The sequence below is a fragment of the Zophobas morio genome, unplaced genomic scaffold (genome assembly GCF_036711695.1).
Source record: "Zophobas morio isolate AGI-343-1 ecotype UQ-CSIRO unplaced genomic scaffold, CSIRO_AGI_Zmor_V1 ptg000030l, whole genome shotgun sequence".
NCBI lineage: Eukaryota > Metazoa > Arthropoda > Insecta > Coleoptera > Tenebrionidae > Zophobas > Zophobas morio.
In genome coordinates this window covers 6,483,381-6,510,495 of record NW_026972135.1, presented here as the reverse complement: position 1 = coordinate 6,510,495, position 27,115 = coordinate 6,483,381, and the positions used below count along the sequence as shown (strand labels likewise).

Below are 27,115 nucleotides of genomic sequence, written 5' to 3'. Positions count from 1 at the left end.
ATGAAAAATTTCACGGGAGGAAAATTTAAAACGTTGAAATTGAAAAAATTAAAAAATGTAAAATCGGAACATTAAGAACTTGAAAAATTGTGAGAGCAAAGAAAATAAAAAACCGAAAGGAAAAATTGCAAATCGAAAATTTGAAGAAATAAAAATTTTCCCGATTTTTTAATTTTCATTTTCTCGATGTTTTATATCACCATATGTCACGACCGGGTCGGGGGAGAGATTGGTAGAGCTAAGGATAATTACCCGATCCGACGTTAAGAATAAAAATCCCAAATACATTTATAAACTAAATATATTTCAACTTACATTACAAATTCCATCCTTAGGGGGCACGGTGCGTCACTTCACTTCTCTCACTTTACCTTCTCCCTGTCCCTAGTTAGTACCGACTGCCCCTTTCGTCAGTCCGCACTCACCCCACCTAAGCTTCCGTAATGCCAGCAAAAAGAGGTTTTTGCTGACATCCCACAAGCATGGCATGAGGCAATCTTTACATAACTAGGGCAACTAGCAGTTCCGTGACACATCTCCCCCCTTAAGGAACACTGGACCTCCAGTGTTTTACAAACAGATATCTCTTAACTAATACAATGCATACAACGTACATAGCCACAAATTATCCATTTTGCAAACACAACCCTATAAAATATACAATCATATTAGACTTCACTCCTACTTTACTACAATAAAAAAGATACTCAACGATACAAAATTACATTCTTCTGGTCGACATACCCAGGAAGACCCTACCAACATTTTACACACTTGAATAAGACAAAAATTGATTTAAGGTATTTATCTTTTGAAGCAACTATTTTAAAATCTCTCGCGACAAGCGGCACTCTCTTACTAATTGCAGCAGTTGATGAGCGCTATTTTAACGTCCCTGCTTACTGGCCGAAGTCCCGTTCACCACCATTTCCTTTTTGGCAAAACTCAACCACTATGAGTCCAGTCTTGTTAACTGGAGTCTTCTTTAAGGAGAACTCGTCGTCGTAGAAGCTTGGTTCTCGAACGAGAGCGTCGTATGCGAGAGTGATGTCAGGGCCTTTTTTTTTTTTCCCCCCATGCTGGTTCTGTCTCGAGCAAGAACGCCTTATGTATGGTAGGTGTCTCCCGTTGCCAGACCCGGTTCCAGAACATAAAAAAAAAAGTTCATTCATTAGAATTACCTTATACTCCTACAAAATAGATAAAGCGAAGCCAGTACACAATATCTAAATAACTTTCTAAATCTATGTTCAATCTCCGATCTAAAATATAAAACAGTGGACAACTACTTATTATCTACATATAACCTATATATGGGTAATACATATATGCCTGCAGGCTTCAATCGACCTGCACAGATATTGCCTCAGCATTTGTCTAACGATCTTTTGAATCGAGAGTCCAAATATTAAGACAAGATCCACAGGTGATAATATATATAATTTACGACGCGTCATCTACAGTTATCCTAACGGCTTCCCCCCCTTGTAGTAGAAGGGAGGTGGTAGGGTTACATGTTTGGTTGGGGGAGGCTATCGCTGGGTGGTTGGATTTCCAAAATATATATATTAATAAAACAGTTAAGATTAAATTCCAAACAACTAAAGTAGCGGATGTATGTACACCATAACTGTCCGCAAAAGAAAAAATTTGTGGTGATTCTGGAATATTTGCGACAAAATTTTGGAGAAGTTTATTCGGGGAGGTTAAATTTAAATGCGGAATAGTCAATGACCAATTTGGATTAATACATTCCAAAAAGTTGTTATATGATGGTAACGAGTGGGTATGAATGGGGTTAAGAATGAAAGATTTTAGATTCGACCACGCTGCTGGAATTATGTGATTTACGTGGATGCGAGGGATAGTATCTAAGCAGGGAAAACGTCTAGGTATTATTACATCATGCAGGTAAACAAGTGCACACTGGCAGTGAAGTTTTATTTTTAACGCGCCCAATAAGCTTCCGAATTCAGTTAGGGTTTTATTACTGCTGGGACAACTTATATAAGCGCCTACCTTTAAATTTGTTATTATAAATAAATCCTCCTCGACTTCTGTGATGGTAAGCGATGTCGATGCGTGACATTTCATGGGGCAGTGATAACTTAATTCCTCCACTGTCGCCCCTTCATATAATTTTCGTGCACACGTAGGCCCATGAAGTTTATCCTCTCCGAATCGAGGAAGAAAGCACAGCTTGTCGGAGTGCGGCCTGCACTGATGCAACCCCAAACCAGAAATTTGTCGGTACAAATTGTGCCTCCGGTGTCTAGTGTAGGGAGCTTCTGCCACCGCCAAAAACAAGGTGCTGTACTCTATTCTGCAACTCTGATTGTACCAACTGAAGGGTGCAGTTATGAGCTCAAACAAACTCCACCTAATGCCCTGTTGTACGATGGGCACTCGTACTACCAGTGTTATGTTATTTCCTGAAATTACACAATCTGTTATTGGTAACTGATAATACCTGTGTATATCCGTGACAGCAATAGCTAAATCGTGACCTGCTTTGATTAATTCCTTTCGAAGTTCCATTAAGTTCGCTTGAAAAAGTTGGGGCCGCAACACCTTTTCTGGTATTTGGTGTTGTCGACATGACAGTTTTACGTCCCTTTGTTCCAACGCGCGCCACATTGTTACGATACGTCTAGTATTCTGAAATTGATTTTCTATTAAAGTACCGAAAAATCCTTCCCATTCACTCGTCTTGTTCCTAAAATTTGTGATGGCTTTTTCCATTTCTTTAATCCTCCTCTCCGTGGATTTAAAAGCCTCCCCGACCTGATCTGTATATTTTTTAAATTCCACAGAATTTTGACTTAGCGTTTTGATATTTTCAGATAGGCTCCTCTCCAATTGTCGAAGTTTTTTCTGTAAAGCCCTTTCTTCCATGTGCAGCGAGTCTAGTTTGTGTTGTGTTGCAACGCCGCAACACCAAGCCAGTCCCTCTCCTAGAAAATCCAGGCTGCGTTTTTCTCTGTGCTGTTGATCTTCAAAAAGCTGCCATCCTTCTTCCGACTCTTGTGGTTCCAGCTCGCCGTCAACCGCTTCCATTAACTGGTGCATAGCGGTCGCCAGCTCGCAATTGTGATCGCCACTACATTGTTTTGATGTGCCCATACTGTTTGTTTGTGGTTTGAACCACGCCATTGTATACTTTATTGGTATGGTTGCCTCGTAATTCAAAGTCTCCACAAGGGGCCTCCAGAATGCTCCTGCCGACACTTCTATTTGTCCTCCAACGCAAGAATTTTGACTGATTAGTAAGATAGCGAACAGCCTGTAGGAAAGCCATGTTAATACATTTATTTTGAATTCGTTTTACCTTAACTTAAAAATTGTACTATTTGTTTGTCTTTTTCCGACACGCAGGCTCACACGTTTGAAAAGTTCTCGTAAACCCCCGTTAACAAAGCATACATTTAAAATAAAAACTAACACCCAACGCTTTTATATAGTTCGACAAAATTATCTCATTATAATGGATGCAAAAGTAGATCAATGAAAACATTGTTTATTTGTCGCTACTCACCTGTGGACTCCATGGATCATTATATTTTAAAAGTCGACTTACATGTACAACTTCTTTTTTCGAGCCTTTTCTAATCTCGTAATCCACATCCCCCATTTTTCTTATCACCGTATATGGACCGAAATATTTTAATAATAATTTTTCACTCTTTCCCACTTTTCTAATAGGAGTAAATATTTTTATTTTTTCCCCAGGCATGAACTCAACGTGCCTATGTTTTTCGTCGAATCTTTCTTTATCAATATTTTGTTTTTTATAAATATTTTCGACAGCCCAGTTCCTAACGGCCAATGCCTTTTCTCTAATATCAAACACGTAGCTTGACAGCGGTTCCTGCAGAAGATTTGCCTGCGTAGGTAAGACTGCTTCTCTTGCATAGACAAGCATGAATGGAGAAAACTGAGTGGTATCTTGACGAGCTGTATTGTAGGCGAACGTTACGTGAGTTAAATACTGGCACCAGTCTTTCTGGCTGGTGCTTGTGAAAACGGCGAGCATGTCGGCGAGTGTTTTGTTGAACCTCTCTGTCAGTCCGTTACACTGTGGATGGTTAGCTGTTGTAAAAGTGTGATAAACACCCATCAATTTCAACAGTTCTTGTACCACTTGCGACCGAAAGTTGGTTCCCCTATCACTCAAAAGGTATCTTGGGCTTCCATGTCTCGTAAGTATCTGTTCCAAAATAAACTTGGCCACTGATTCTGCTTTAGCATTAGCCATCGCCCGAGTCTCAGCCCATCTTGTTGCATAATCTGTGGCTACAACTATGACTACATTTCCTCTCTTGCTCTTTGGGAATGGTCCCAAGATATCTATGGCTACTCTATCAAATGGCAACCCCACTTGAATAGGTTTTAGTAGTCCGGCTGGTTTCTTATGTTGTTCGCCCTTCCGCGCTTGACAGTCTGCACACCCTTTTACAAACTTTTCCACATTTCTGCGCTATGCGTCCGGAGAGTGCGGACGTTTCCAACAATCCCTCTGGGGATGCGTGTAAGAAATGTAAAATTATACCCGTGACAGGGCTTAAATGTGTTAAGTGCAATTCGCTCAGTCATCCCAGCTGTGTGAAATTATTAAAAAATGTGCAGTACCTAGGTGATGCGCAAATAATCTGTTGCGATAATGGTGAAAGTGTGGATAATGCAAGTAACAAGTCGCAAATATTTGAATTTTCCCATGAAGATATTGAAAAGATTATCCAAAAGGTAACTCGGCCCTTAATGCATGAAATTGAGTTGTTGCGTATGGAAGTTCGAGATTTAAAAGAAACTAATGTGGACTTGATTAAATTAATGACACAAAGTAACCCCAGTCTTGCTCCAAAGCTCTTTTCTTCTCAAGAAATAAAATCTACAGTTCCTAAATGGTCGTCAGTCGTTACACAATCAATTGATAAGCCAAGTCAGTCATTACATTTTCCGAATTTTCGTGATAAAGTTGATGTGAACTTGAATAAACCTTTCACTGAAGGTGAGAGAAGCACCGATAACGATAACAAGAACAGCGCAAGAAATCGTGGAAAGAAAATTCAAAAAAAGGAGTCAACTACTGTTACCAATAAACAAACAGATGAATTTCGTGTGAGTAGGGACGACGAAATAAATTTTCATGACAAAGTGGAAAATCCGTGGATGGAACTAAGAAGAAATCGAAGCAATCGTAGAAAACAAGTACCCACTATAACTGGAACTTCGAAGCAAGAAGATGATGGTGAATTTCGTTCTACTTACGTTAAAAGAGCATGGTTCTACGTCGGAAAAGTTGTTAAAAACATTGAGACTAGTAGTGTCAAAGCTTATATAACCAAAAAGTTGTCCACTGATGAGGTCATAGTCGAAAATCTTAAGCTGCAGGGAACATATGATGCCTTTAAAGTTGGTGTAAACTTTAGTCTGAAGGACAATTTATTACGTGAAGATTTTTGGCCACAAGGTGTGTGTGTAAGACGGTTTAATTTTCCAAAGAAGAATTTTTTAGGAAAAAATGCAGGGACGGAGTTAATTTGAAGAAACTCCATCATGAAGAGAGCGACGAATGTTACTTTAAACTAAACCGGCCCAACAGTTGTGGTAATGATTATCTACCTATTTATTACCAAAATGTTCGCAGCATTAGGTCGAGAGTTAATGAGGTATTTTTTTGTTTAAATGTTTCGGATTATGATGTCATTTGTTTAACTGAGTCATGGCTTGACTCATCAATCAGTAATTGTGAATTTATGCCATCTAGTTATTGTGTGTTTCGTGCCGATCGTAATTTTACATGTAGTAATCGGCAAAGAGGTGGAGGGGTGGTCTTAGCAGTTAGTGACAAATTTCCTGTGTCGAGTGTTGATTTATCAGTTTTCGACGCTTTTCATCTTATTGATATAGTTGCTTGTAAGTTATGTTGTGGACGTAGTTCTTTATTTATTTTTGTGATATATATTCCTCCGGATGTGTCCATTCAAGAATATGAATTATTTTTAGAATGTTTTGAAAATATTGCTGTTGAATTAGATAATATTCTTATAATTGGTGACTTCAATGCTCCTACTTTTTCGAATAATGTAAAGGATTCAAAATCTAATTTAGTATTTAATATGATGTCTTTTTTGAACCTTACACAGTATAACAATATTCGTAACTGTAATAAGGTATTACTGGACTTAGTTTTTACCAATTACGGCAAATGTTTGGTTGAACAGGACACCTGTCCTATTGTGCCAGAAGATCGACACCATCCTGCGCTTAATATTAATTTGGTTTTAAAAACTGGTACCTACGAAAATTTGTCTATGTGTACAGATGTAAAAACTTATAACTTTAAAAAGGCGGACTATGTTTCTTTATATAATGGTCTATTAACCACTAATTGGGATGTCCTGTATGAGTCCACTAATGTGAATAGTGCCTGTGAGACGTTATACAGAATATTGTACTCATTGTTTGATAAACATGTACCATTGTTTAAATGTTCCAAATTCAGTTTCCCGAGTTGGTATACTACTGAACTTAGACAACAAATCATTCTGAAGCATAAAGTGTTTAGAGAAATCAAACGAAAGCCTTCCTGTCATCTTCGAAATCACTTCAGTTCTTTACGTCGTATTGTTAAACAACTCTTGCGTCGGGATTTTAATAACTACATTAAAAATGTTCAGCATGCTTTACTGCGTGATCCTAAATACTTCTGGTCGTATATCAAAGAAAAAAAGGGGCGCTCCAATATTCCCAATAAAGTTCACCTTAACCATAATTTTCATGATAACCCAGCTGATATTGTTAATTGCTTTGCTAAATTCTTTTCTTCGTCTTTTCATAATCCTTCATTGAATAGTTTTGCTCATTCAAGTCAGCTTACAGGTATTAGTAATAGTTGCATTAATGTGGTTATTTCTGAAGATGATGTAAGCAGGGCAATAAAATTACTTAAGGATAGTCAAGTTGCTGGAGATGATCAAGTTCCCAGTTTTCTGGTTAAAGACTGTTCTAATGTTTTCGTTAAGCCCCTAATGCATATCTTTAATATAATTTTAAAAACTTCATGCTTTCCGGATAAGTGGAAAACCGCCAAGATTGTGCCCATTTTCAAGAGTGGTGATGTTTCAGCAGTGAGCAATTATAGACCTATTTCGTTGCTGTGCAATTTTTCAAAAATATTTGAACGTATTCTTTTTAATCAGATCTCCTTCCAAACTAAGTTGTTAGTAAATGAGGGCCAACATGGGTTTACCATGGGCAGATCCACTTTAACGAATTTAACTTGCTATTCCCAAGATATATCTCAGGCTTTGGATAACAGAGGTCAATTGGACGTGATGTATGGTGATTTTTCAAAGGCCTTTGACAGAGTCAACCACCAGCTCTTATTAAGAAAGCTGTCGAATATTGGTTTCTCTAATTCTCTCACAAATCTTTTTGAATCTTATTTGACTAAGCGCAACAATTTTGTGGTAGTAAATGGATTTAAGTCCAACAGTTACATCACAGCTGCTGGAGTGCCGCAGGGCTCCACTCTTGGTCCTTTGCTATTCACATTATTTATTAACGATGTGCTAGATTGTATTCGCTACTCAAAAGTTCTCATTTTCGCAGATGATATTAAAATATACCGTGAAATTAGTGGTAATAGTGACTCCTTGCTTCTTCAAAAAGACATAAATAATTTGGTTTCTTGGTCATTGCTCAACTTTTTACCTTTAAATGAGAATAAATCCTTTATTATTTCGTTCACACACAAGCTTAATGTATGCGAGTTTGATTACAAAATCAATCATCACAGCTTACAGAAATGCTCTTCCATTTTGGATTTAGGTGTTTTGTATGATAATAAGTTCAGTTTTGCAGAACATGTGGAGAGCATTACTTCACAAGCTAAAAGATCACTAGGGTTCCTTATTAGAAACTGCAAAGATTTCACTAGCATTCAAGCTTTGAAAACTTTGTTCTATGCTTTGGTGCGCTCTAAATTAGAATACTGTGCGTTAGCTTGGTTTCCTTATTACAACTATCAAGTAGTATGCCTTGAGAACATACAGCGCAGATTTTTAAAGTACCTCTATTTTAAGGAACAGAAAACATGGCCAACGAGAAATTATCCGCAAACAGCTCTACTAGAAAAATTTGATATGAGTTCATTATTTTGTAGACGTGTTACTGGCGTTATCGTTTTTTTATATAAATTATTAAATAATCAAATTGATTGCAGGGCCTTAACTAATTCTTTGTCCTTTCTGGTACCTAGAACTAGCAGCAGGCATTCTGTAACATTATACACTAGCATTGCTAGAACTAATTTTGGGAGAAAAGCACCGATATATCTAATAAGCTATTTTTTAAAAGAAATAGAAATGAATTCTGATTTTGACATTTTTAACACTAGCCTTAAGTCTATAAAAGACACTGTTAGAATTAAGCTTAAGTAGTTTACACTTTACTTTCAGATATGGTTTTCATACTGTTGTATTTTAATTTAAGTTATTTATTTCTTGATGTATATGCCTAGATTTACAGATTGTGTGTTTGATTTTTGATATTGCAGATAAATGTAGGTATTTATTTCGGCTTTAATTTATTCATTCATTCATTTATTTCTATTTTAATTTTATTTAAGTTAAGTTACTGTTCTTATGTTTCATTATATTGAGATCTTTGATTATTTATGCATTTAATTTATTAATTTGTTATTTTCTTTGATTCTGAATTGTTGTCATTGTTTTTATACTCTTTATAATTGTCCTGTAACTGGAATGTGTAGTTCTGTTGGGCAATAAACTTTATTTATTTATTTATTATTTATTTATCACAATTTCTAGTTTATTCAATTTTTCAAATTTTCAATCTTTGATTTTTCAGTTCCTCCGTTTTCCATTTTTAAATTTTTCAATTTTGAAATTTTTGGATGTCACGATTTTCCGATTTCTTTATAATAATAATACTTTATTTCAACGCCAAAATAGCTTTAAGTACATGGATTTACAAAGAAGGAGGATACATAGAGTAAAAAATACACACACCTATAATTACCTACATAAGAAGAAGAATTCGTAATTTATGTTTAAAAGAGTTGAATGAAGCATAACAAAAGAAATCAATTTCATTGTAATACAAGTTAGAAACATTCAAAATTTCATGTAAAGGTGAAGCTTTAACATAATTAGTTGCGGCAAAATCAATATAAAATAGAGACTTAATCCTAGTCAGATGTTGGGGCACTCTAAATTTGATCATATTAAGTATAGTTTACAATATTTCTTTTTTTCGATTTTTTAGTTTCTCGTTTCTTCAATTTTTCACTTTTTCTTTTCGCTTTTTCATTTTTTATTTTTCAGTTTAACATTTTGTAATTTTTTGGATTCGAAAAGCTGAAAAATCGTACAATTAGAAGTCTAAAAATCAAAAAAGAGGGAAAATACTGAAAAACAAATTATAAAACCGAAAAATTGTAAAAATACAGCAAACAAAAAACCGAAACGAAAAACTGCAAATCGAAAATTTGAAAAAAAATGAAAATTTAAAGAATCGAAGAATGGAAAAATTTAAATATTGAAAGTCAAAATTTGGAAAATTGAAAAAATGAAAGTTGAAAACTCGAAGAATTGAGAGATGCCTCAAGCAATCATAATAGGAATTTAAAAATGGCACACTGGTTACCTGAGAAATCATAAATTTTTTTCATAAACATCAAAAACCATAATTTTTGTTCAAATTTGGTTTTTTCATATGGAATGACACTTTTTTCCGATTATTGTATTTTTAGTCTCACGTACTGGCTGCGTGGATAATCTGTCTTTCTTTTTTTCCACTTTCGGTACTGATTTATATTTTTTACTCGATGAGCGACTACTATACAAACAATAAATTGTTTGCAATATTGTTTATACCAAACAATATTCTCTATCGGTGTGGCATCTACGATCTTTGGTATGTCTCAAGGGCATGGAGGTTTGTATTTCTTTAATTTTTTCGCGTAATAATATGTTATAATTTCGATTTCAGGTATTTTTAAAAAATTGTTTGAAAATCGTCGTTACCAGCTCATGGCTAATTTATCTTACAATGCTTACGTTGTACACTATACAATTGCCATGTTAAGTGCTGGTTTAAAGATGCAGCCTTCATACACCTCCGCTTACATTATGGTGAGTCGCTCTGTAGTAAAACTGTGTTAGTTAACTGTATGATTTCAGTGTTGTGATATACTGACCACAATAGTGCTTTCCTTTTTGGTGTCAATAGTTCTGACTCTGTTTGTACAAATGCCTCTTACCATTTTGTCGAAAAAGATGATGTTTATGGTAAAATAGTCATAATAAATATGTAGTTGCATGAGCAGTAGCACCATCCTGTTGAAACTATCCTGTCACGAAATTTTTAATATCATGGAGACTTAAAGGAGAAGGAAGGAACGTGTAAAAGGGCGACGAAACTCTCACCCACCTTAAATATAAACAAATTTATTAATCCGTTACATAAAATTCATTCCAAATACAAATAAAATAGTTAAAAAAATTAATAATATTAGAAATAAAAACATTGAAAGCAACCTTTTAAATATTTAAGCACTTTAACAAGTTCAAGCCATGGGTATTGCTTCAGATAGGATTGTACTCTCAAATAATAACAATCATGGCTATAGACATATACTTAAAAATAAAATTTGGCACTATTGCACTTTATATAAATACTCTCCATATATATCTCCTTACTCGGTAAAGCATAGAAAAATAACTATCATATTCCACTAAGGCAAGTTTTCCTAATAACTATAGAGGATTAATTAGTGACGATCGCGACCTTGCGTCGCAACCGCCTCGTTTGTTATCGACGTGTTAACTTAACAAAACTGAACACAGTATCGATCGACAATAATTAAACAACCAAAGAGATTATTATTTTTTTAAGCGTAGGCATACCACGGCTGTCTTCGTACCCACCTAAGCTTGCCGTGCGTCTGCGCGTGGATCTTGACGCTTGCGCTCTCGGCGGCTCGGACCGTCTCCTTCACGCTCTGCATGAGATTCTGGGCGTTGCCTTCCAGCATTTCTGTGGCTTCGCGGTCTTCCTCGGACCCTAAAGACACACAAACGTTAAGTAAAACACTCCAAGGAGCTCGCTAGGTAAGGCCATTGTTTAAGTATATTATAGTTGGACAACCTATACGGACAATCACTTTCCCATGTAGAAAAGAATGAATATATATTTTACATCTCACTCGCTTCACTATGAAGTGGCGGTACCTTACGAAAGGGGGTAAAAATAGTCCGTAAGCACGTGATGTCGATAAGGTAGTAAACGGACGTATTAATCAGTACGTTGTACGGGGAGCAGTCACAAAATAAGCAAACGTACGTGTTGAAGACTTTACTGTAATATATCTATATGTAGTGCATACCTGTTTCAAGGTTAAGGTAACAAAAATTTAATATTATCGCGGTATACCTATTATCCATGAACTGCATGGCTAACAAATATGCGTCCCTTCGTCCACTTTAAAGGTATACGAAATTAAACGACGACTACTTTAATTAATAAGTAACAAGTCAATTAATTTGCCTCCAGAATAACTATGGATTATCATCAAACTATGAACACCAAATTAATTCAATATGAACATCTTCTTACGTATTTTTTTTATTAACAGTAGTCAAATCATTAAATACATATTATTTTTGAAACTAAAATGCATTTTATCCTAATATTGTATCACAAAATATTCATCACCATTTAAATATATACGATTTAGACATCAAGAAATAAATTTAAAATTGCAAAAATTATACTAAAACAGCCTTAAATGTGTCTTGTATGTACGTGCTTATCAGTATGTAGGCATTTTAACGCACAGCAATAATCGTTCTTGATGAGTAATGACTGATGACTACTGTAACACAGTAAATCCTCGAAATCGAAAATTTAAAACACTGAAAAATTCAAATATGGGAAAATTGTAAAATCGAGAAATCGAAACATAAAAAAATCAAAAAAATTAAAATTGGAAAATCTAAAATTTAAAAATCGAGAAATTGAACAATCGGTTAATTCAAAAATCGAAACATCGAAAAATTGGAAAATCGAAAAATAAAAAAAAATTGGACAATCGAAAATTTAAAAATTCCGAAAATTGAAAAATTGAAATATAGAAGAACTGAAAATTCAAAAAATCGAAAAAAGTTAATAATTTAAAAATCGAAAAGTTAAAATTGAGAAATCGAAAAACTGAAAAATCACAAAATTGAACGAAATATCAAAAAAATTAGGAAATTAAAAAATTGAGAAACAGAAAAGCCAAAAAAGCAGAGTCTAAAAATCGCAAACTTAAAAAATTGAAAAATCAAAAACCTGAATAATCGAAAAATTGAAGAACTGAAAAATCGAAACTTTAGGAAGTGGAGAAATGGGAACATAAAAAAATAGATTAATTGAGAAATCCGAAAACTAAAAATTCAGAAACGTCAAAATTTGAAAAATAAAAAAATATTGAAGAACTAAAAAATCGAAAAATCAAAAATTTAAAACACTGAAAAGTTAAAATATCCTAAAACTGAAAAATGGAGAAATCCAAACAGCAAAAAATCAAAAATAAAAATAAAAATCTAAAATTTAATAATCGAAAAACTGAAAAATCAACGAATCGAGAAGTCGAGAATTTAAATATTGGACAATTGAAAAATCGGATAAATCAAAAATCGAAACATCGAAAAATCGAGAAACCGAAAAGCAAAAAATCGAAAAACCAACAAATCGAAAAATCGAAACATTGTAAAATTCAAAAATTGAGACATCGAGAAATCGAAAAATCAAAAGACAAAAAAAAACGAGGAGTCGAAAAATCGAGAAGTCGAAAAATCAAAAAATTGAGAAACCGAAGTAGGCCAAAATCGAAAAATCGAAAACTTAAATATGGAAAAATTCATAAAGCGAGATTGAATAATCAAAACATCGAAACATCCGAATCTCAATGAATTGAGATCTCAAAAAATTTAAACATTCGTAAATTTAAAAAATTAAAATATAGAACTGGAAACTCGAGAAACTGAAAAATCTGGAAATTTAAAAATTAAAATATGAAAAAGTTGAAAAATTGAGAAATTGAAATAAAAAACAAAAAACTGAAAATCCAAAAATAAAAAATAGAAAAATCTAGAAGTCGAAAAATGAAAGAATCGAAGTATTGAAAAATATCAAAACTGAAAGAAATATCCAAAAATTGAGAAATCGACAAACCAATAAAGCGAAGTCGAAAAATCGAAGAATTGAGAACTGAAAAATCGAAACTTTGAGAAGTGGGAAAATCAAAAATAGATTAATTGAGAAATCAGAAAACTGAAAATTTAACGCAAAAATTTGAAAATTTCAAAAATTTAAATACTGAAGAACTGAAAAGTCAAAAAATCGCAAAATTGAAGAATCGAGAGATCCAATTCAATTTGAAAAATTGAAAAATTGGGACGTTGAAAAATTGGAAAATCCAGAAATTGAAAAGCTCAAAAGAAAAAAATCGAAAAACCGAGAAATCCAAAAATCGAAACATCGAAAAATTCAAAAACTGAGACTTCGAGAAATCGAAAAATCGGAGGATCGAGAAATTGAGGAGTCGGAAGCCGAAAAGGAAAGTTAAAAATTGAAAAATTGAACAATCAAAACAACGAAACATCTGAATTCGATAAATTGAGAAATTAAAAAATTGAATAATCGAAAAATTTTAAAAAAGAAAAACTGGAAAATCAAAAATTAAAATTCAAAAAATCGAAAAATGAAAAATTGAAATATAGAAGAACTGAAAACTCGAGATATCGAAAAACCTAGAATTTTAAAAAATGAAATATTAAAACATCGAAAAGTTTAAAAATTGAGAAATCGAAACATTAAACAGTCCCAGAATTGAAAAGTTTACAATAAATTGAAAATCCAAAAAGGAAAAAAGCGAGAAATCAAAAAAAATCCATCAATTAAAAAATCGAAAAGTCGAAAAATAGAAATATTGAAAAATTTCATAACTGAAAGAAATATTCAAAAAATTGAGAAATTAAAAAATTGGAAAATTGAGAAATCGAAAATCTAAAAAAGCAAAATTGAAAAATCGTAATCTTAAAAAATCGAAAAATTGAGGAATTGAAGTTGTGAAAAATCGAAACTTTAGGAAATCCAGAAATGGACAAATAAAAAAAATACTTTAGAAATCGGCAAACTGAAAATTTAGAAACGTGAAAATTTGAAAAATTGAAAAATCGAAATATTTAAAAACCGTAAAATTGAAGAGGACAAAAATTGAGAAATCGTATCATTGAAACATCGTAAGATTGAGAAATCGAAAAATAAAAAAATCGAGAAATAGAAAATTTAAGGAATGGAGGAATCGGAAAAGCCCAAAATTGAAATATTGAGACATTTAAAGTTGAAAAATCGAGAAATCGACAAGCCGAAAAATTCCAATAGCGTATTTAGGTATAAATCACAAGATCAGGACTATTCTACTTTTTAAAATTTAAATACATAACATTATAAATTGGAAAATGTTGATTTTTTTTTCCAAAAATCTTGACGTCTAAAGTGAAAACTCGACACGGATGCATAAACCGTAAACGGGGCGAAACTACAATTTTACTATTGTAAAATTTGGAGATTGCGTCATTTCATTGTTCGTGACAAATTTTGGAGAGTGTAATTTGATAATACAATTTGAAATGTAAATTTTGTCATTCGGGAACATTATGTATTAAATCGTTAAGATGTTCAAGAACTTTGTTCACTTATTCGTTGTAAAGTCCAATGGTCGAAATGGGTTAGTTCTTCGTGGTGGATGTGTATCACTTCAACTCTAAGGACTATCGGTTTATAGATAAATCGCTTAAAGCCGATATTGGCCTGAGTGTGCTTTGCTCTGTAGATCAAACAAGTTCTCAGGCGACGAAAAATTGCATGTGGAGGGAGACTTCGGATTACAAATCGTGCCAAGAAAGACATATTTGGGAGAGATGGATTTTCAGGTGCTTGACTAGCGGTAATTTTAAATTGTTTGCTGTCGTTCGCGAAGTGAAGAACACAATTTCATTAAAATGATAATTATAAAATTATCATAATCACTATTGCTATTAATTAACACAAAATGGCGCGCAAGTTATCAGTTGATTTCGTTAATAAATTCATAGAAACCTATATGGGATTTTTTCATGCCTTAGAAAATTAAAAAGTAAAAAATACAATAACAAAAATTTTAAAATGCGATTTACGAAAAATTAGTTAACCTGTGCAAAGAAGAAAATTTTGGAAACGCTGACAAATATGACATCTTAAAAAAAATAACACTTGAAGAAGTGCTTTCGGCGTAATATTTTTGATGCTCGCGTGAATAAAATACTCTATGTCAGTGTGCAGTGCGCAAAGAGTTAACTGTGCAGATCTAGCCGAAAATCCGAAAACCAAATCGCTGTGTGTAGGGCCAGCATAACGGAAGTAATAAATCATCACATCGGTTGAAGAACGTTGGGTCAGTGCAATGATGTCGGTGTTATATCCCGAGAGGGGCCCAATACACCCAATAAAATGGAACAGACGAAATAAAGCTTCAAACATGATTATTTTTATACTAAAATTCTGAAGTTTATAAACTGCACATTTTATTTATTTATTTATTTATTTATTTATTTTATCTTGTTTTCGAACTATAATTAACATTTCAAACAATGTCTGTAACTTATTTTAATGTAAATTATATTCTTGTGGTTAACAAAATCAGATGTAATATTAGTGTGATTTTGACCTTATTCTAGATTTTATTACAGCAGAACGGCGTATTCTTTTTAAATTTTAGAAGTTACGGAAACTAGTTCAAGAAACAATTAGTTACCTCGTATTTTTGGAACAAAATCTACCAAAATGTCCCATAACAGCAATTGTTTTTCATAGAAACAAACAGTCTTCAAAGCAGCCTTTAACAACTCGATATTACAAACATGCCTCTTAAGTTCTTAATGCGTTTTTTTCTCTCTTGTAATTATTTGTAATGTTAACGCCGAAAGTTTATGTCATTCTGTTATTTACTTTGAACATATATTTTCATTTTGTGTTAATATTTTTGTAACACCACGAATCTAAATTTTAATTAAAATCTTGTTTTACTTTAATCTTGTAAAACTAAACAATTATACCAGTTTAAAAACCCTTGGAAAGTTTCTGTCAGTCTTCAGATATAGTCAAATAAAAATATGCGTCAAATTCATTTAAATTCAATTCTTTCTTATCACGTTACAACGCGTTGCTTCATATTTTTTATGTCAAGTATATTTTCATATTTTGTACATATATGTTTATACACATTACTGTTTACGGAACAATGTTAATTATGGATTTATGGATAACTCCTCGTATAAGAGCAGAGTGAAGGGTGTTTGCCTTTGCTAATGTTTGATGGCGCCATCTGATTTAGAGTAAAATAAACCTAATACGTTGGCTCACTGTAGTGAAAATGCGCGTTGACGAAAAATTTGTCCCACGCCCCCTGGATTCCTTGTCCTAAAGCTCACTATTTAGGCGAAGTAAAATTTGTATTAGGTTGTCCAACTATAATATACTTAAACAATGGTAAGGTTCTGAACCGTCCACGTGTGTAAAAAATGCGGTTATTCTATATAAAGAATTTTAAAAATTGTAAAATTAACACAAATTACGATTTTGGCACACAATTGAAAAAGTCCGTTAAAATAGCCACAACCTTTGTCCTGGTACCTGGAGTGCCTTAATCCCTCGCTTTAGCTCCGCTCCAAACTAAAAACATTTGGACTAAAAAATCGAATTTAAAGCCGAACCCTAATTTTGGTGTCCCGCTTTAATCACGCAAGACGCCTCAGAACCTCCCCAAATCCGCTTTAAAACAGTAAAATTTGTATAATTGTGCTAGCAAACCTTTCTTGGGCTTTCCCTTCTCTACGTAAGCATACAAACAGAGCTGTTATTTACAAAGCGATTCACGACATTACAATTAACACACACAACTCACCTTGTGCACCCAACATCGTGGCTTTGACGGTACTGAGAATCTTGAGTTGGGTGGCAATCGTGGGGATTCTTTCGCAGACCTGCAGCAGGTTGGTGCGGATCCTCTTGTCTGTGCACTCTCGAGCCAGTTGCTTGGCAATGCGCGTGACGTCATCGCTGGCATCAGCTATGGCTTTGGCAGTGGCAATCAGTTCCCTTTTACTGCCCTTGTCGTCGTTGTGTACGAGTTCGGAGAGGCGTGCCATGAGCACGGCCATTCGTTTGGCGGCGGCGATGAGTTCGTTGTCTTTGGCGGACCATTGGCGGACTTCGTGGTGGAGGCTGTGGGCGGCCACCTACGCAAAATGGAATTTTGTTACGATTTGTTGCGGTTGGAATCTTTGGGAGTTCTTGCGAAATCTTGTTATATGTCAGTTTAAATGTATACTAAAATTTTATGACATAATTAGGACTAGTAGGCTACAGAATTTCCGTAAAATGAAGAATTTTGTCCGAACGTTAACAAAACAAAACAAACTGTTTCTAAAATAAAATACCAGAACCCCGACAATTTTTCAAGTGTTTAAAAAAAGTAGGGTTCCCAAAATCGTTCCTAATTCTTTTTAAAAAAATTCAAGGTCCTGGAGATTTTCTGAACTTTTTTCAAAACAAAAGGAACCTCTGAAATTATATTATTTTTTTTCACTTACAAAACATTGCAGGCCCTTAACATCTTAGATCTTTTCAAAAACTCTCGATATTATTTATATATATTTTTCAAAGATAATTAGCACGAATCCCCGACACTTTTCGTCAAAAAAAAATCGTATGGTCCCCAAAATCCTGACACATCCTTCAATCAAAAAATTGAGGTTCCCGAGATTTATTGAAATTCTTTCAAAACAAAAGGGGCGCCCGAGATGATACAAATTTTGTCAGATATAAAAGACCAAAGACCTTCAAAATTTAAAAAAATAGAACAGGGATTCGTGAGGTTTTTTCAGTTTTTTCAAAATAAAACACAGCGACCCTCGAGATTATTTTCGGTTTATTTTCCAAATAATATATTTGGTAGGAACGCCCGAGTGTTTTCAAGTGTTTAAAAAAAAAAACGTAAGGTCCTCCAAGATCCGTTCAATTCTTCCAAAAACAAAATTTCAAGTTCTCCACGTTTTTTGAAATTCTTTTGAAACAAAAGGGGCCTCCGAGAAAATATTATTTTTTTTCTGGAATACAATACCAGGGACACTCCAAATTCTTGCAGTCTTTAAAAAAACGGAACATCAGAGATTCACCAGATTTTTCCAAATGTTTCAAAAATAAAACACCGGGATCCCCGACACTCTTTTAAATTTTTTATGCGAGATCTTGACATCTCGTTTTTCCATTTTTAAAATTTTTCGACTTTTAATTTTTAGATTTCTCGATTTCTCAGTTTTTCAACATCTCAATTTTGGGAATCTTTTAGTCTTTGAATTTTACAATTATTCGATTTTTTGATGTTTCGATCTCTGAATGTTTCACTTTTTGAATATTTTGATATTTCTGGGTTTTTCAATTTTTCGACTTTTCTGGTTTTCGATTTTCCAATTTTCGATCTTTCGATCTTTCAATTTTCGATTTCCCAATTTTTCGTCACTTCAGTTTTGGAATTTTTCGATTTTTCCAATTTTTTAACTTTTGATTTTTCAATTTTTGATTTTTTTAAGCGGTTTTTGACATCTTGTTTTTCGAATTTTAAAATTTTTCGACTTTACCGTCTTTAGATTTCTAGATTTTTCAAGTTTTCAACATTTCAGTTTTGGAAATTTTTCAGTCTCTGGATTTTTCACTTTCTGGATAATTTAATTTCTCGATCTTTTGATGTTTCGATTTCTCGATGTTTCACTTTTTGAATATTTTGATATTTTTCGGTTTTTCGATTTTCCAATTTTCCCTAATCTCAATGGTGGATTTTTTCAAAATTATAAGTATAATAATTCCCGGATATCCCAATTTTTCGTATTTTCGATTTTTCGGTTTTTCCATTTCTCGATTTTTCAAGTTTTCAACTCCTTAATTTTCAATTTTTCGATATAATCAGTGTTGGATTTTCAATTTTTTGATTTCTGTGTTAATTAATTGATTTTTTGGTTTTCCCAATTATGGATTCGGCGACCTTTCAAAGTTTTGATCTTTTAGTTTTTTTCTTTTTCGATTTATCCATTTTGAAATTTTTGAATTTTCAATTTTTCGATTTTTCAAGATTAATTTTTCGATTTCTCGATTTTTTAATTCATCGATTTTAAAAAAATCGTAGGGTCCCCAACATCCTTTCAACAGGAACTTCCGAAATTTTTTCAAGTATTTAAAAAAAAAGTACGGTCCCAAGTTCCTTTCAAATTCTTCTGAAAACACAATTTCAGGGTTCCCCAAGAATTTTTGTAGTTCTTTCAAAACAAAAGGGGCCTTTGAGATTATAGTCAATTTTTTCAGGAACAAAATACCAGAGGGCTCCAAGGTTTTTTCAATTCTTTCAAAAATAAAACACCAAGGGCCCCCGATATTCTTTATTTTATTTTTTTTAAATATCAAGTAGGAATCCCAAAAAGCTGTTAAAAAAACGTAGAGTCCCGCAGATCCTTTCAAATTCTTCAAAAAAAAAAAAAAAAATTAGGTTCCTCAGATTTTTTTAAATTCTTCCAAAACAAAAAGGCATCCGGGATTATGTGAATTTTTTTCAGGATTCAGGAAAAAAACAAACTGTTTCAAAAATAAAATACCGGGACCCCTGACACTTTCAACTGTTTAAAAAAAGTAGGGTTGCCAAGATCGTTCAAAATTCTTAAAAAAAAAAAAAAAAAAAATGAGGTTCCCGAGATTTATTGAAATTCTTTCAAAACAAAAGAGGCGAGATTACTTTTGCGATTTAAATTTTTTTTATGCGAGATCTTGGCATCTCGTTTTTTGATTTTTAAAATTTTTCGACTTTTCGATTTTTAGATTTCTCGATTTTTCAAGTTTTCGATTTCTCAGTTTTTCAACATTTCAATTTTGGGAGTCTTTCAGTGTCTGGATTTTACAATTGTTCGATTTTGTGATGCTTCAATTTTTGAATATTTTGATATTTCTCGGTTTTTCAATTTTTCGACTTTTCTGGTTTTAGATTTTCCAATTTTTAATGTTTCGATTTTTCAATTTATCGATTTCTCAATTTTTCGTCACTTCAGTTTTGGAATTTTCCAATTTTTCAGTTTTCAATTTTTCGATATTTTATGTGATTTCTTGACATCTCGTTTTTCGAATTTTGGCAATTTTTCGACTTTATAATTTTTAGATTTCTCGATTTTTCAAGTTTAAAATTTTTCAAGTTTTGGAAATTTTTCAATCTCTGGATTTCTGGATATTTTAATTTCTCCAATTTTCGTACTCTCAATGGTGGATTTTTTCAAAATTGTAGGTACCTCCGAAATTTTTTCAAGTATTTAAAAAAAAAATCGGTTACCAAGTTCCTTTCAAATTTTTCTGAAAACAAAATTTCAGAGTGCCTAAAGAATTTTTGGAATTCTTTCAAAACAAAAGGGACTTTGAGATTATATCAATTATTTTATAGGAACAAAATATCAGAGGGCGTCAAGATTCTTTCAATTAAAAAATAAATAAATAAATGGAAAACCAGAGATCCCCAAGGTTTCTTCAATTGTTTCAAAAATAAAACACCAGGGACCCTCTACATTCTTTTATTATTTTTTAATACCAAGCAGGAGTCCCAAAGAGGTGTTAAAAAACATTTACCAAAAACAAAATTTCAGGTTCCTCAGATTTTTTGAAATTCTTTCAAAACAAAAGGGCCTTCGAGATTATATCAATTTTTTTCTGGGTTCAGGAAAAAAAATTGTTTCTAAAATAAAATACCCGAACCGCCGACATTTTTTCTAGTGTTTAAAAAAAAGTAGGGTTCAAATTTTTCTGAAATAAAACATCAAAAACCCTCAAGACCCTATTAAAGAAAAAAAAATAAAAATAAAATAACAGATTCCCCAGATGTTTTCAGCTTTTTCAAAATAAAACACACCGACCCAGTTTTTTTCAAAAATAATACAGTGTGAACGCCCGGGATTTTTTCAAGTGTTTAAAAAAAACCAAAGATCCCCCAAGATCAGTTTAATTCTTCCAAAAACAAAATTTCAAGTTTCCCAAGTTCTTTTGAAACAAAAGGGGCCTCCGAGATAAGAATGTTTTTCAGGATTCGGGAAAAAACAAAGTGTTTCTAAAATAAAATACCAGAACCACGACATTTTTTCAAGTGCTTAAAAAAAGTGGGGTTCCCAAGATCGTTAAAAATTCTTCAAAAAAGAATCAGGCTCCCCTGGGATTTTCTGAAATAATTAGCAGGAACCCCGAGATTTTTCATGTTTAAAAAAATCGTAGGGTCTTGTCAAACCCTTCAACAAACAAAAATTAACGTTCCTGAGATTATATCAATTTTTTTTAAACACTTGAAAAAATGTCGGCGGTTCTGGTATTTTATTTTAGAAACAATTTGTTTTTTTCCTGTACCCAGAAGATCCTCCAAGATCTGTTTAATTCTTCCAAAAACAAAATTTCAAATTCCCCAAGTTCTTTTGAAACAAAAGGGGCCTCCGAGATACGAAATTTTTTCAGAATTCAGGAAAAAAAAACAAAATGTTTATAAAATGAAATACCAGAACCCCGACATTTTTTCAAGTGTTTAAAAAAAAAATCAGGGTTTCTCTCGATTTTCTGAGTTTTTTTTTTAAACAAAAGGGATCTCTGAAATTATATAAAAACATTTCAAGAACAAAACACCACAGGCCCTCAACATTCTTTCAAACCTTTCAAAAATAGAACACCAAAGACCCTCATGATTCTTTAATTAAAAAAAAAAATGGAAAACAGATTTCCGAGATTTTTTCAGTTGTTTCAAAATAAAACACAGCGACCCTCGAGATTATTTCAAGTGTTAAAAAAAAAATCAGAATCGCATCTGTTTCTGAGAATTACGAGGTTTCGGCGATTTTACGCTTCTTTGACTCGACTATATTTTTATTTTAACTTACAGGGATTTTCATAAAAAATAAAATTCGCAAAATCAAATTTCGCAATTTTTTGAAAAAGCTGGACATTTTTCATTACACTTCAGGGTCGAAATATTGGCAACACATAAAGCGGCGCTCTTGAAATGTAGTTACTTGGCTGCGAAACGCCACACAAAACTCTTAGTATCATTTATTCCAAGAACAAATAAATCGAGTTCATGACATGATCATTATTTATTTCAAAATGCAACTAATACAAAAAATGAACTCAAATGCACACCCGTTCACCGCTTCACTCCTTCTTTTCTTCCTTCTCGGCCTTCTTTTCCTCCTTCTCGGCCTTCTTTTCTTCCTTCTCGGCCTTCTTTTCCTCCTTCTCGGAGGACTTCTTCGGGTCGGTCCCCTTGCTCACCGTCTTCGCCTTAGCTTTCTTCTCTTTCTCCTTCTCGTGCATGGCCGTCTTCTCGTCGATTTCTATCTTCAGGCGCTCGACTTCCTTCTTGATGAACTCCCTGTCCTCCTTCATTTTGTCCAGCTCCTTGGACATGACGTCCAGCAGCTGCATCATCCTGGCCACGCAGCCCTGGAGGCGCTCGTCCGGAGTCTCGAACGCTTTCACCAGGGCCAAATCCGTAACTTCCGGCGTCGATGGCTCTGATGGCTTTGATGGCTCTGACGGCTTCTCCGGAGGGTTCTCGGTCGGGGTTGTTGGTTTGGAAGACATTTCGGCTGAGATTTTTGGGTGAAAACGCACTCAAGTTCGTACACACGTTGCGGTTAAACGATGGTAGATAAATGAAAGAAAATGCTGCCGGTTATCGGCAAGTCGATAATCAGTGCGGTTTTTATTTCTGGTAAAAAGAGGCGTTTTTGCATCGACCTTATGGAAGTTTACTAAATAATAAATTGTGGAAAAATAAATGGCTCGGATTGAGTTGGGGTGTTTTGTAACGATTTTACAGAGTTGACAAAATTAAAAATGAACTTTCAAAAACAAAATTAATAATGACAATATTGCTTCAACAAAAAAATATTCGAGCGTTGAAACTTGTCGTAGATACTAAAATTTTTGAGTAATCTTGATATTTTTACCTTAATATTATGGTTTAGTCAATTTATTCATCAGAAACTGGTCCTGATTGTCAAGCTGATGTAATACAGCGATTTTTTTAAGCTATTCGATAGCTACGGAACCTTAATTATTACCATTTATTCAGTGGTCCCCTTAATAGATCTATATTTAAATCATACTTAATTATTAATACCAGAATCCTCGTTCGAATGACACATCGAAATTAGCAGTTTCTCAACAAATTGTGTCCCTGCTTTTCCTCATTTTTATCGATGGTCGATCATACTTCTTAAATATGAAAAAAATCTTTTCTATCTGTCATCCAAGTGCCAACTTTTATTAGGAGTTATCTATATTCCCAGAGTCCCCGAGATTCTTTCAATTTTTTTCAAATATGTATAAAACACCAGAAAGTCCCGCGATTCTTTCATGTTCAAAACACCAGAGGCCCTTAAGGTTATTTTTTTTCAAAAATAGAATACCAGCAGGGACCCCCGATAATGTCTCAATTTTTGAAAAAATATTACATCAGGTACCCTTGGAATTTTTTCAAGTGTTAAAAAAAGTGTAGAGTCCCCCAAGATTCTTTTAAAATCTTCAAAACGAAAGAGGCCTCCCAGATTATATTATTAAATTTCTTCAGGAATAAAACACCACTTGTCAGGAACGAAATGCCAGAGGTTCTAAAGATCCTTTCAATTTTTTTTTAAATATAGAACACCACAGACGTCCGAGATTCTTTGAAATATTAAAAAAAAACCCTTCAAGATCTTTTGTAATTATTCCAAAAACAAAATTTCAGGGCCCCAGAGGTTTTTTGATATCCTTCCAAAACAAAAGGAACATCTAAGTTAATATCCAAATTTTTGAGGCATAAAACATCAAAATGTCTTCAAGATTCTTTTAACTTTTTTCAAAAATAGTACACCGAGATTGTTTAAAAAATGTAACACCAGGGATCCACGACATTCTTTCTATTTTTTTCAAAAATCATACAGCAAGAACCTTCGCGATAACATCCCCAAGATCCCTTCAAATTTTTCCAGAAATAAAATTTAAGGGTTCCTCAAGAGTTTTCGGAATTCTTTCAGAACAAAAATGCCTCCCGTGATTTTTTGGGAGTTAAAAAAAAACATACGGTCTTTGGATTTTTTTTAAATTACTTTAAAACAAAAGGGGTCTCCGAGGTTATGTCAAATTTTTTCAAGAACAAAATACCACAGAGGGCCTCAAGATTCTTTCAATTTTTTTCAAAAATAGAACACCAAAGATTCCCAAGGTGTTTTAATTGTTCCAAGGTGTTTTAACTGTTTCAAAAATGAAACACTACGGACCTCCGACATTCTTTTAATGTTTTTCAAAAATAATACAACAGGAACCCCGAGATTTTTTCAAGTGTTTTAAAAAAATAGGGTTTAAAAAATTTTTCCAAAAAAAATTTTAGAGTCCTCCGACATTTTTTAAATTTTTTTCGAAACAAAAGGGACCTCCGAGATTTTTTTTTTCGGGAACAAAACATCAGAGGCTTCGACATTCTTTCAGTTTCTTTCAAAAATAGAACACTATGGTTCCCCAACACTTCTTCAATTGATTCAAATAATTAAACACCACCGACTCCTGACATTTTTCAAATTCTTAAAAAAATAGGTACCCCTTAGATTTTTTTGAAATTTTTTCAAAACAAAAGGGGCTTCCAAGATTATATAAATTCTTTTATGGAACAAAACACCAGAGTCTCTCAAGATTCTTTGAATTTTTTTCAAAAATAGAACATCAAAGATCCCCAAGGTTTCTTTAACTGTTTCAAAAATGAAACACTAGGAACTCCCGACATTCTTCCATTTTTTTTCAAAAAGAATACAACAGGAACCTCTCGATTTTTTCAAGTGTTTAAAAAAAGTAGGGTTTTCACGTTGCTTCCAAATTTTTTCAAAAAAATTTTATGGTCCCCGACATTTTTTGAAATTTTCTTAAAATATTGATTTGTTTCAGGAACAAAACACCAGAGTCCTCAACATTCTTCCAAATCTTTTCAAAAATAGAACACCATGGTTTCTCTAGGCTTCTAAAATTGATTCAAAAAATGGAACACCACGGACCCCCGACATTCTTTATATTTAAAAAAAAAAAAAAAATTGTAGGGTTCTTTTAAATTCTTAAAAAAAAGATCAGGCTCTCCTTTGGCTTTCTGAATTTTTTTCGAAACAAAAGGGGCTTTCGTGATTATATAAATTTTTTTCAAGAACAAAACACCAGAGGCTCTCAAGATACTTTCAATTTTTGACGTGACAACGTCTTATAAATCGATGGAGCCGGCTGCACGCACGAAAAAGCATGACTCATGCGGCGTTACCTCGCTCTGAGGCGTCCCATGTAAGGCTTGAAGTGCAAGCGAGAACGCGGAACGAGCGACAAAGAGGCACAATCGGCCTTCGCGTTCGGCAGCGTTCGCCATCCGTCTCTCTCCGACTTGAGTGAGCGATGCGTCTGCGTAGAGGCACAATCGGCCTTCGCGTTCGGCAGCGTTCGCCATCCGTCTCTCTCCTACTTGAGTGAGCGATGCGTCTGCGTGGACAGCTGCTATATTATAGTACATTGACATGTTTTGGTCGAGTATCAAGTGCAGTGAAAAGTGAATGTAGTGTCAATGTTTTCAAGACACATTAAACTAAAAAAATTGACATAATTGTATTTATGCGTATAAATAAATCTAACTTGATCAATTTCATTGTGATTTCTAATTACCTCCTTCTCTATATACATACAAATCTATTAAACAAATGAAATTAAAATTTTCTTTTGAAAAATGGTACCATTCCATCAGTATTTTCTTAAGACGTTGTCACGTTCAACTATCGTCAGTAAACCGACTTTACAGACAACCGATTTTTTTTTCAAAAATATAGAACATAGATCTCTGAATGTTAACAAAAACGTAGGGTTCCTAGATATTTTTTTAAATTCCTTTAAAACAAAAAGGCCCCCGAGATTTTGTCAAATTTTTGTCAAAAATAGAACCCCACGACTCCCGACATTATTTATAATTTTTTTTAATAATAATTAGCACGAACCCCCGAGATGGTTTCAAAAAAGAAAAAAAAAAGTAGGTTCTCACAATTCTTTCAAATTCTTAAAAAAAAAACAGGTTCCTTGAGATTTTTTGAAATTCTTTCAAAACAAAAAGAGCCTCCGAGATTATATCTTTTTTTTTCAGAAATATAACACTCCGGACCCCTAACATTCTTTCATTTTTTTTTTTTCAAACAGAATTAGCAGGAATTCCGAGATTTTTTCACGTGTTTTCAAAAGAACAAATAAATAAATGATTGGGTGCCCAAAATCGTTTCAAAATCTTCCAAAAACAAAATTAATTTCAGATTTCTCCGAGATTTTTGAAGTTATTCTTTCTAAATAAAAGGAGCATTCGAGATTATATAAATTTTTTTCAAGACCAAATTCCAGAGGCTCTCAAGATTCTTTTAAACTTTTTAAAAAATCTAAAACACCACAGATCACGGACATTCTTTACTTTTTCAAAAAAAAAAAAAAAAAAACAGCAGAGATTATTTCAGTTGTTTTCAAAAACAATACAGCAGGAACCATTGAAATGTTATCAAATGTTAAAAAAAAACGTTTTTTTTTTTTTTCAGAATGAAATACCACAGATCCTTAAGATTCTTTCAAATTTTTACAAAAATACAACGCCAAGAACCTTCAACATTCTTTCAATTTTTTTCAAAAATAATACAACAGGAAAGGAACTCCCCAGATTTTTCAAGTATTCAAAAGATCTTTTCAAATTTTTCCGGAAACAAAATTTCAGGGTTCCTCAAGATTTTTTGGAATTTTTTCAAAACAAAAGGGTCCCCCGAGATTATATCAAATTTTTTAAGGAACACAACACCAGAGGCCCAAAGATTCTTTCAAATTATTTTAAAAATAAAACACCAGGGACCCCGACATTCATTCATTTTTTTTCAAAAATAATAGAGCAGGACCCCCGGGATTT

General features: G+C 33.3%; 2 protein-coding genes and 1 long non-coding RNA gene across 7 annotated transcripts in view; 1 reads left to right on the top strand and 2 right to left on the bottom strand.

Moving 5' to 3' along the window:
- Positions 1 to 283: 283 nt before the first annotated feature.
- LOC135138692 (uncharacterized) lies at positions 284 to 4,075 on the bottom strand. The gene is made up of 2 exons (XM_064068673.1): positions 2,020 to 4,075; positions 284 to 1,150 (listed from the first exon to the last, which is right to left on the bottom strand). The coding sequence occupies exons 1-2, from the start codon at positions 3,151 to 3,153 to the stop codon at positions 1,106 to 1,108; spliced, it is 1,179 nt and encodes a 392-aa protein (XP_063924743.1). The 5' UTR covers positions 3,154 to 4,075; the 3' UTR covers positions 284 to 1,105.
- Positions 4,076 to 9,726: 5,651 nt separating this feature from the next.
- Positions 9,727 to 10,462, top strand: LOC135137852 (uncharacterized). Its single transcript, XR_010281947.1, has 3 exons — positions 9,727 to 9,963; positions 10,018 to 10,160; positions 10,209 to 10,462. It is a non-coding gene; the product is annotated as an uncharacterized LOC135137852 (long non-coding RNA).
- LOC135137851 (vinculin) overlaps positions 10,460 to 27,115 on the bottom strand; it is a 56,705-nt gene continuing 40,049 nt past the window's right edge. For all 5 annotated transcript variants that reach the window (XM_064067605.1, XM_064067603.1, XM_064067604.1 and 2 more), the window contains 2 exons: positions 17,018 to 17,351; positions 10,460 to 11,091 (listed from right to left, as the gene is read on the bottom strand). In XM_064067605.1, coding sequence (XP_063923675.1) covers positions 10,919 to 11,091; positions 17,018 to 17,351 — 507 coding nt within the window. In that variant the 3' untranslated portion in view covers positions 10,460 to 10,918. The remainder of the gene's footprint in view (positions 11,092 to 17,017; positions 17,352 to 27,115) is intronic.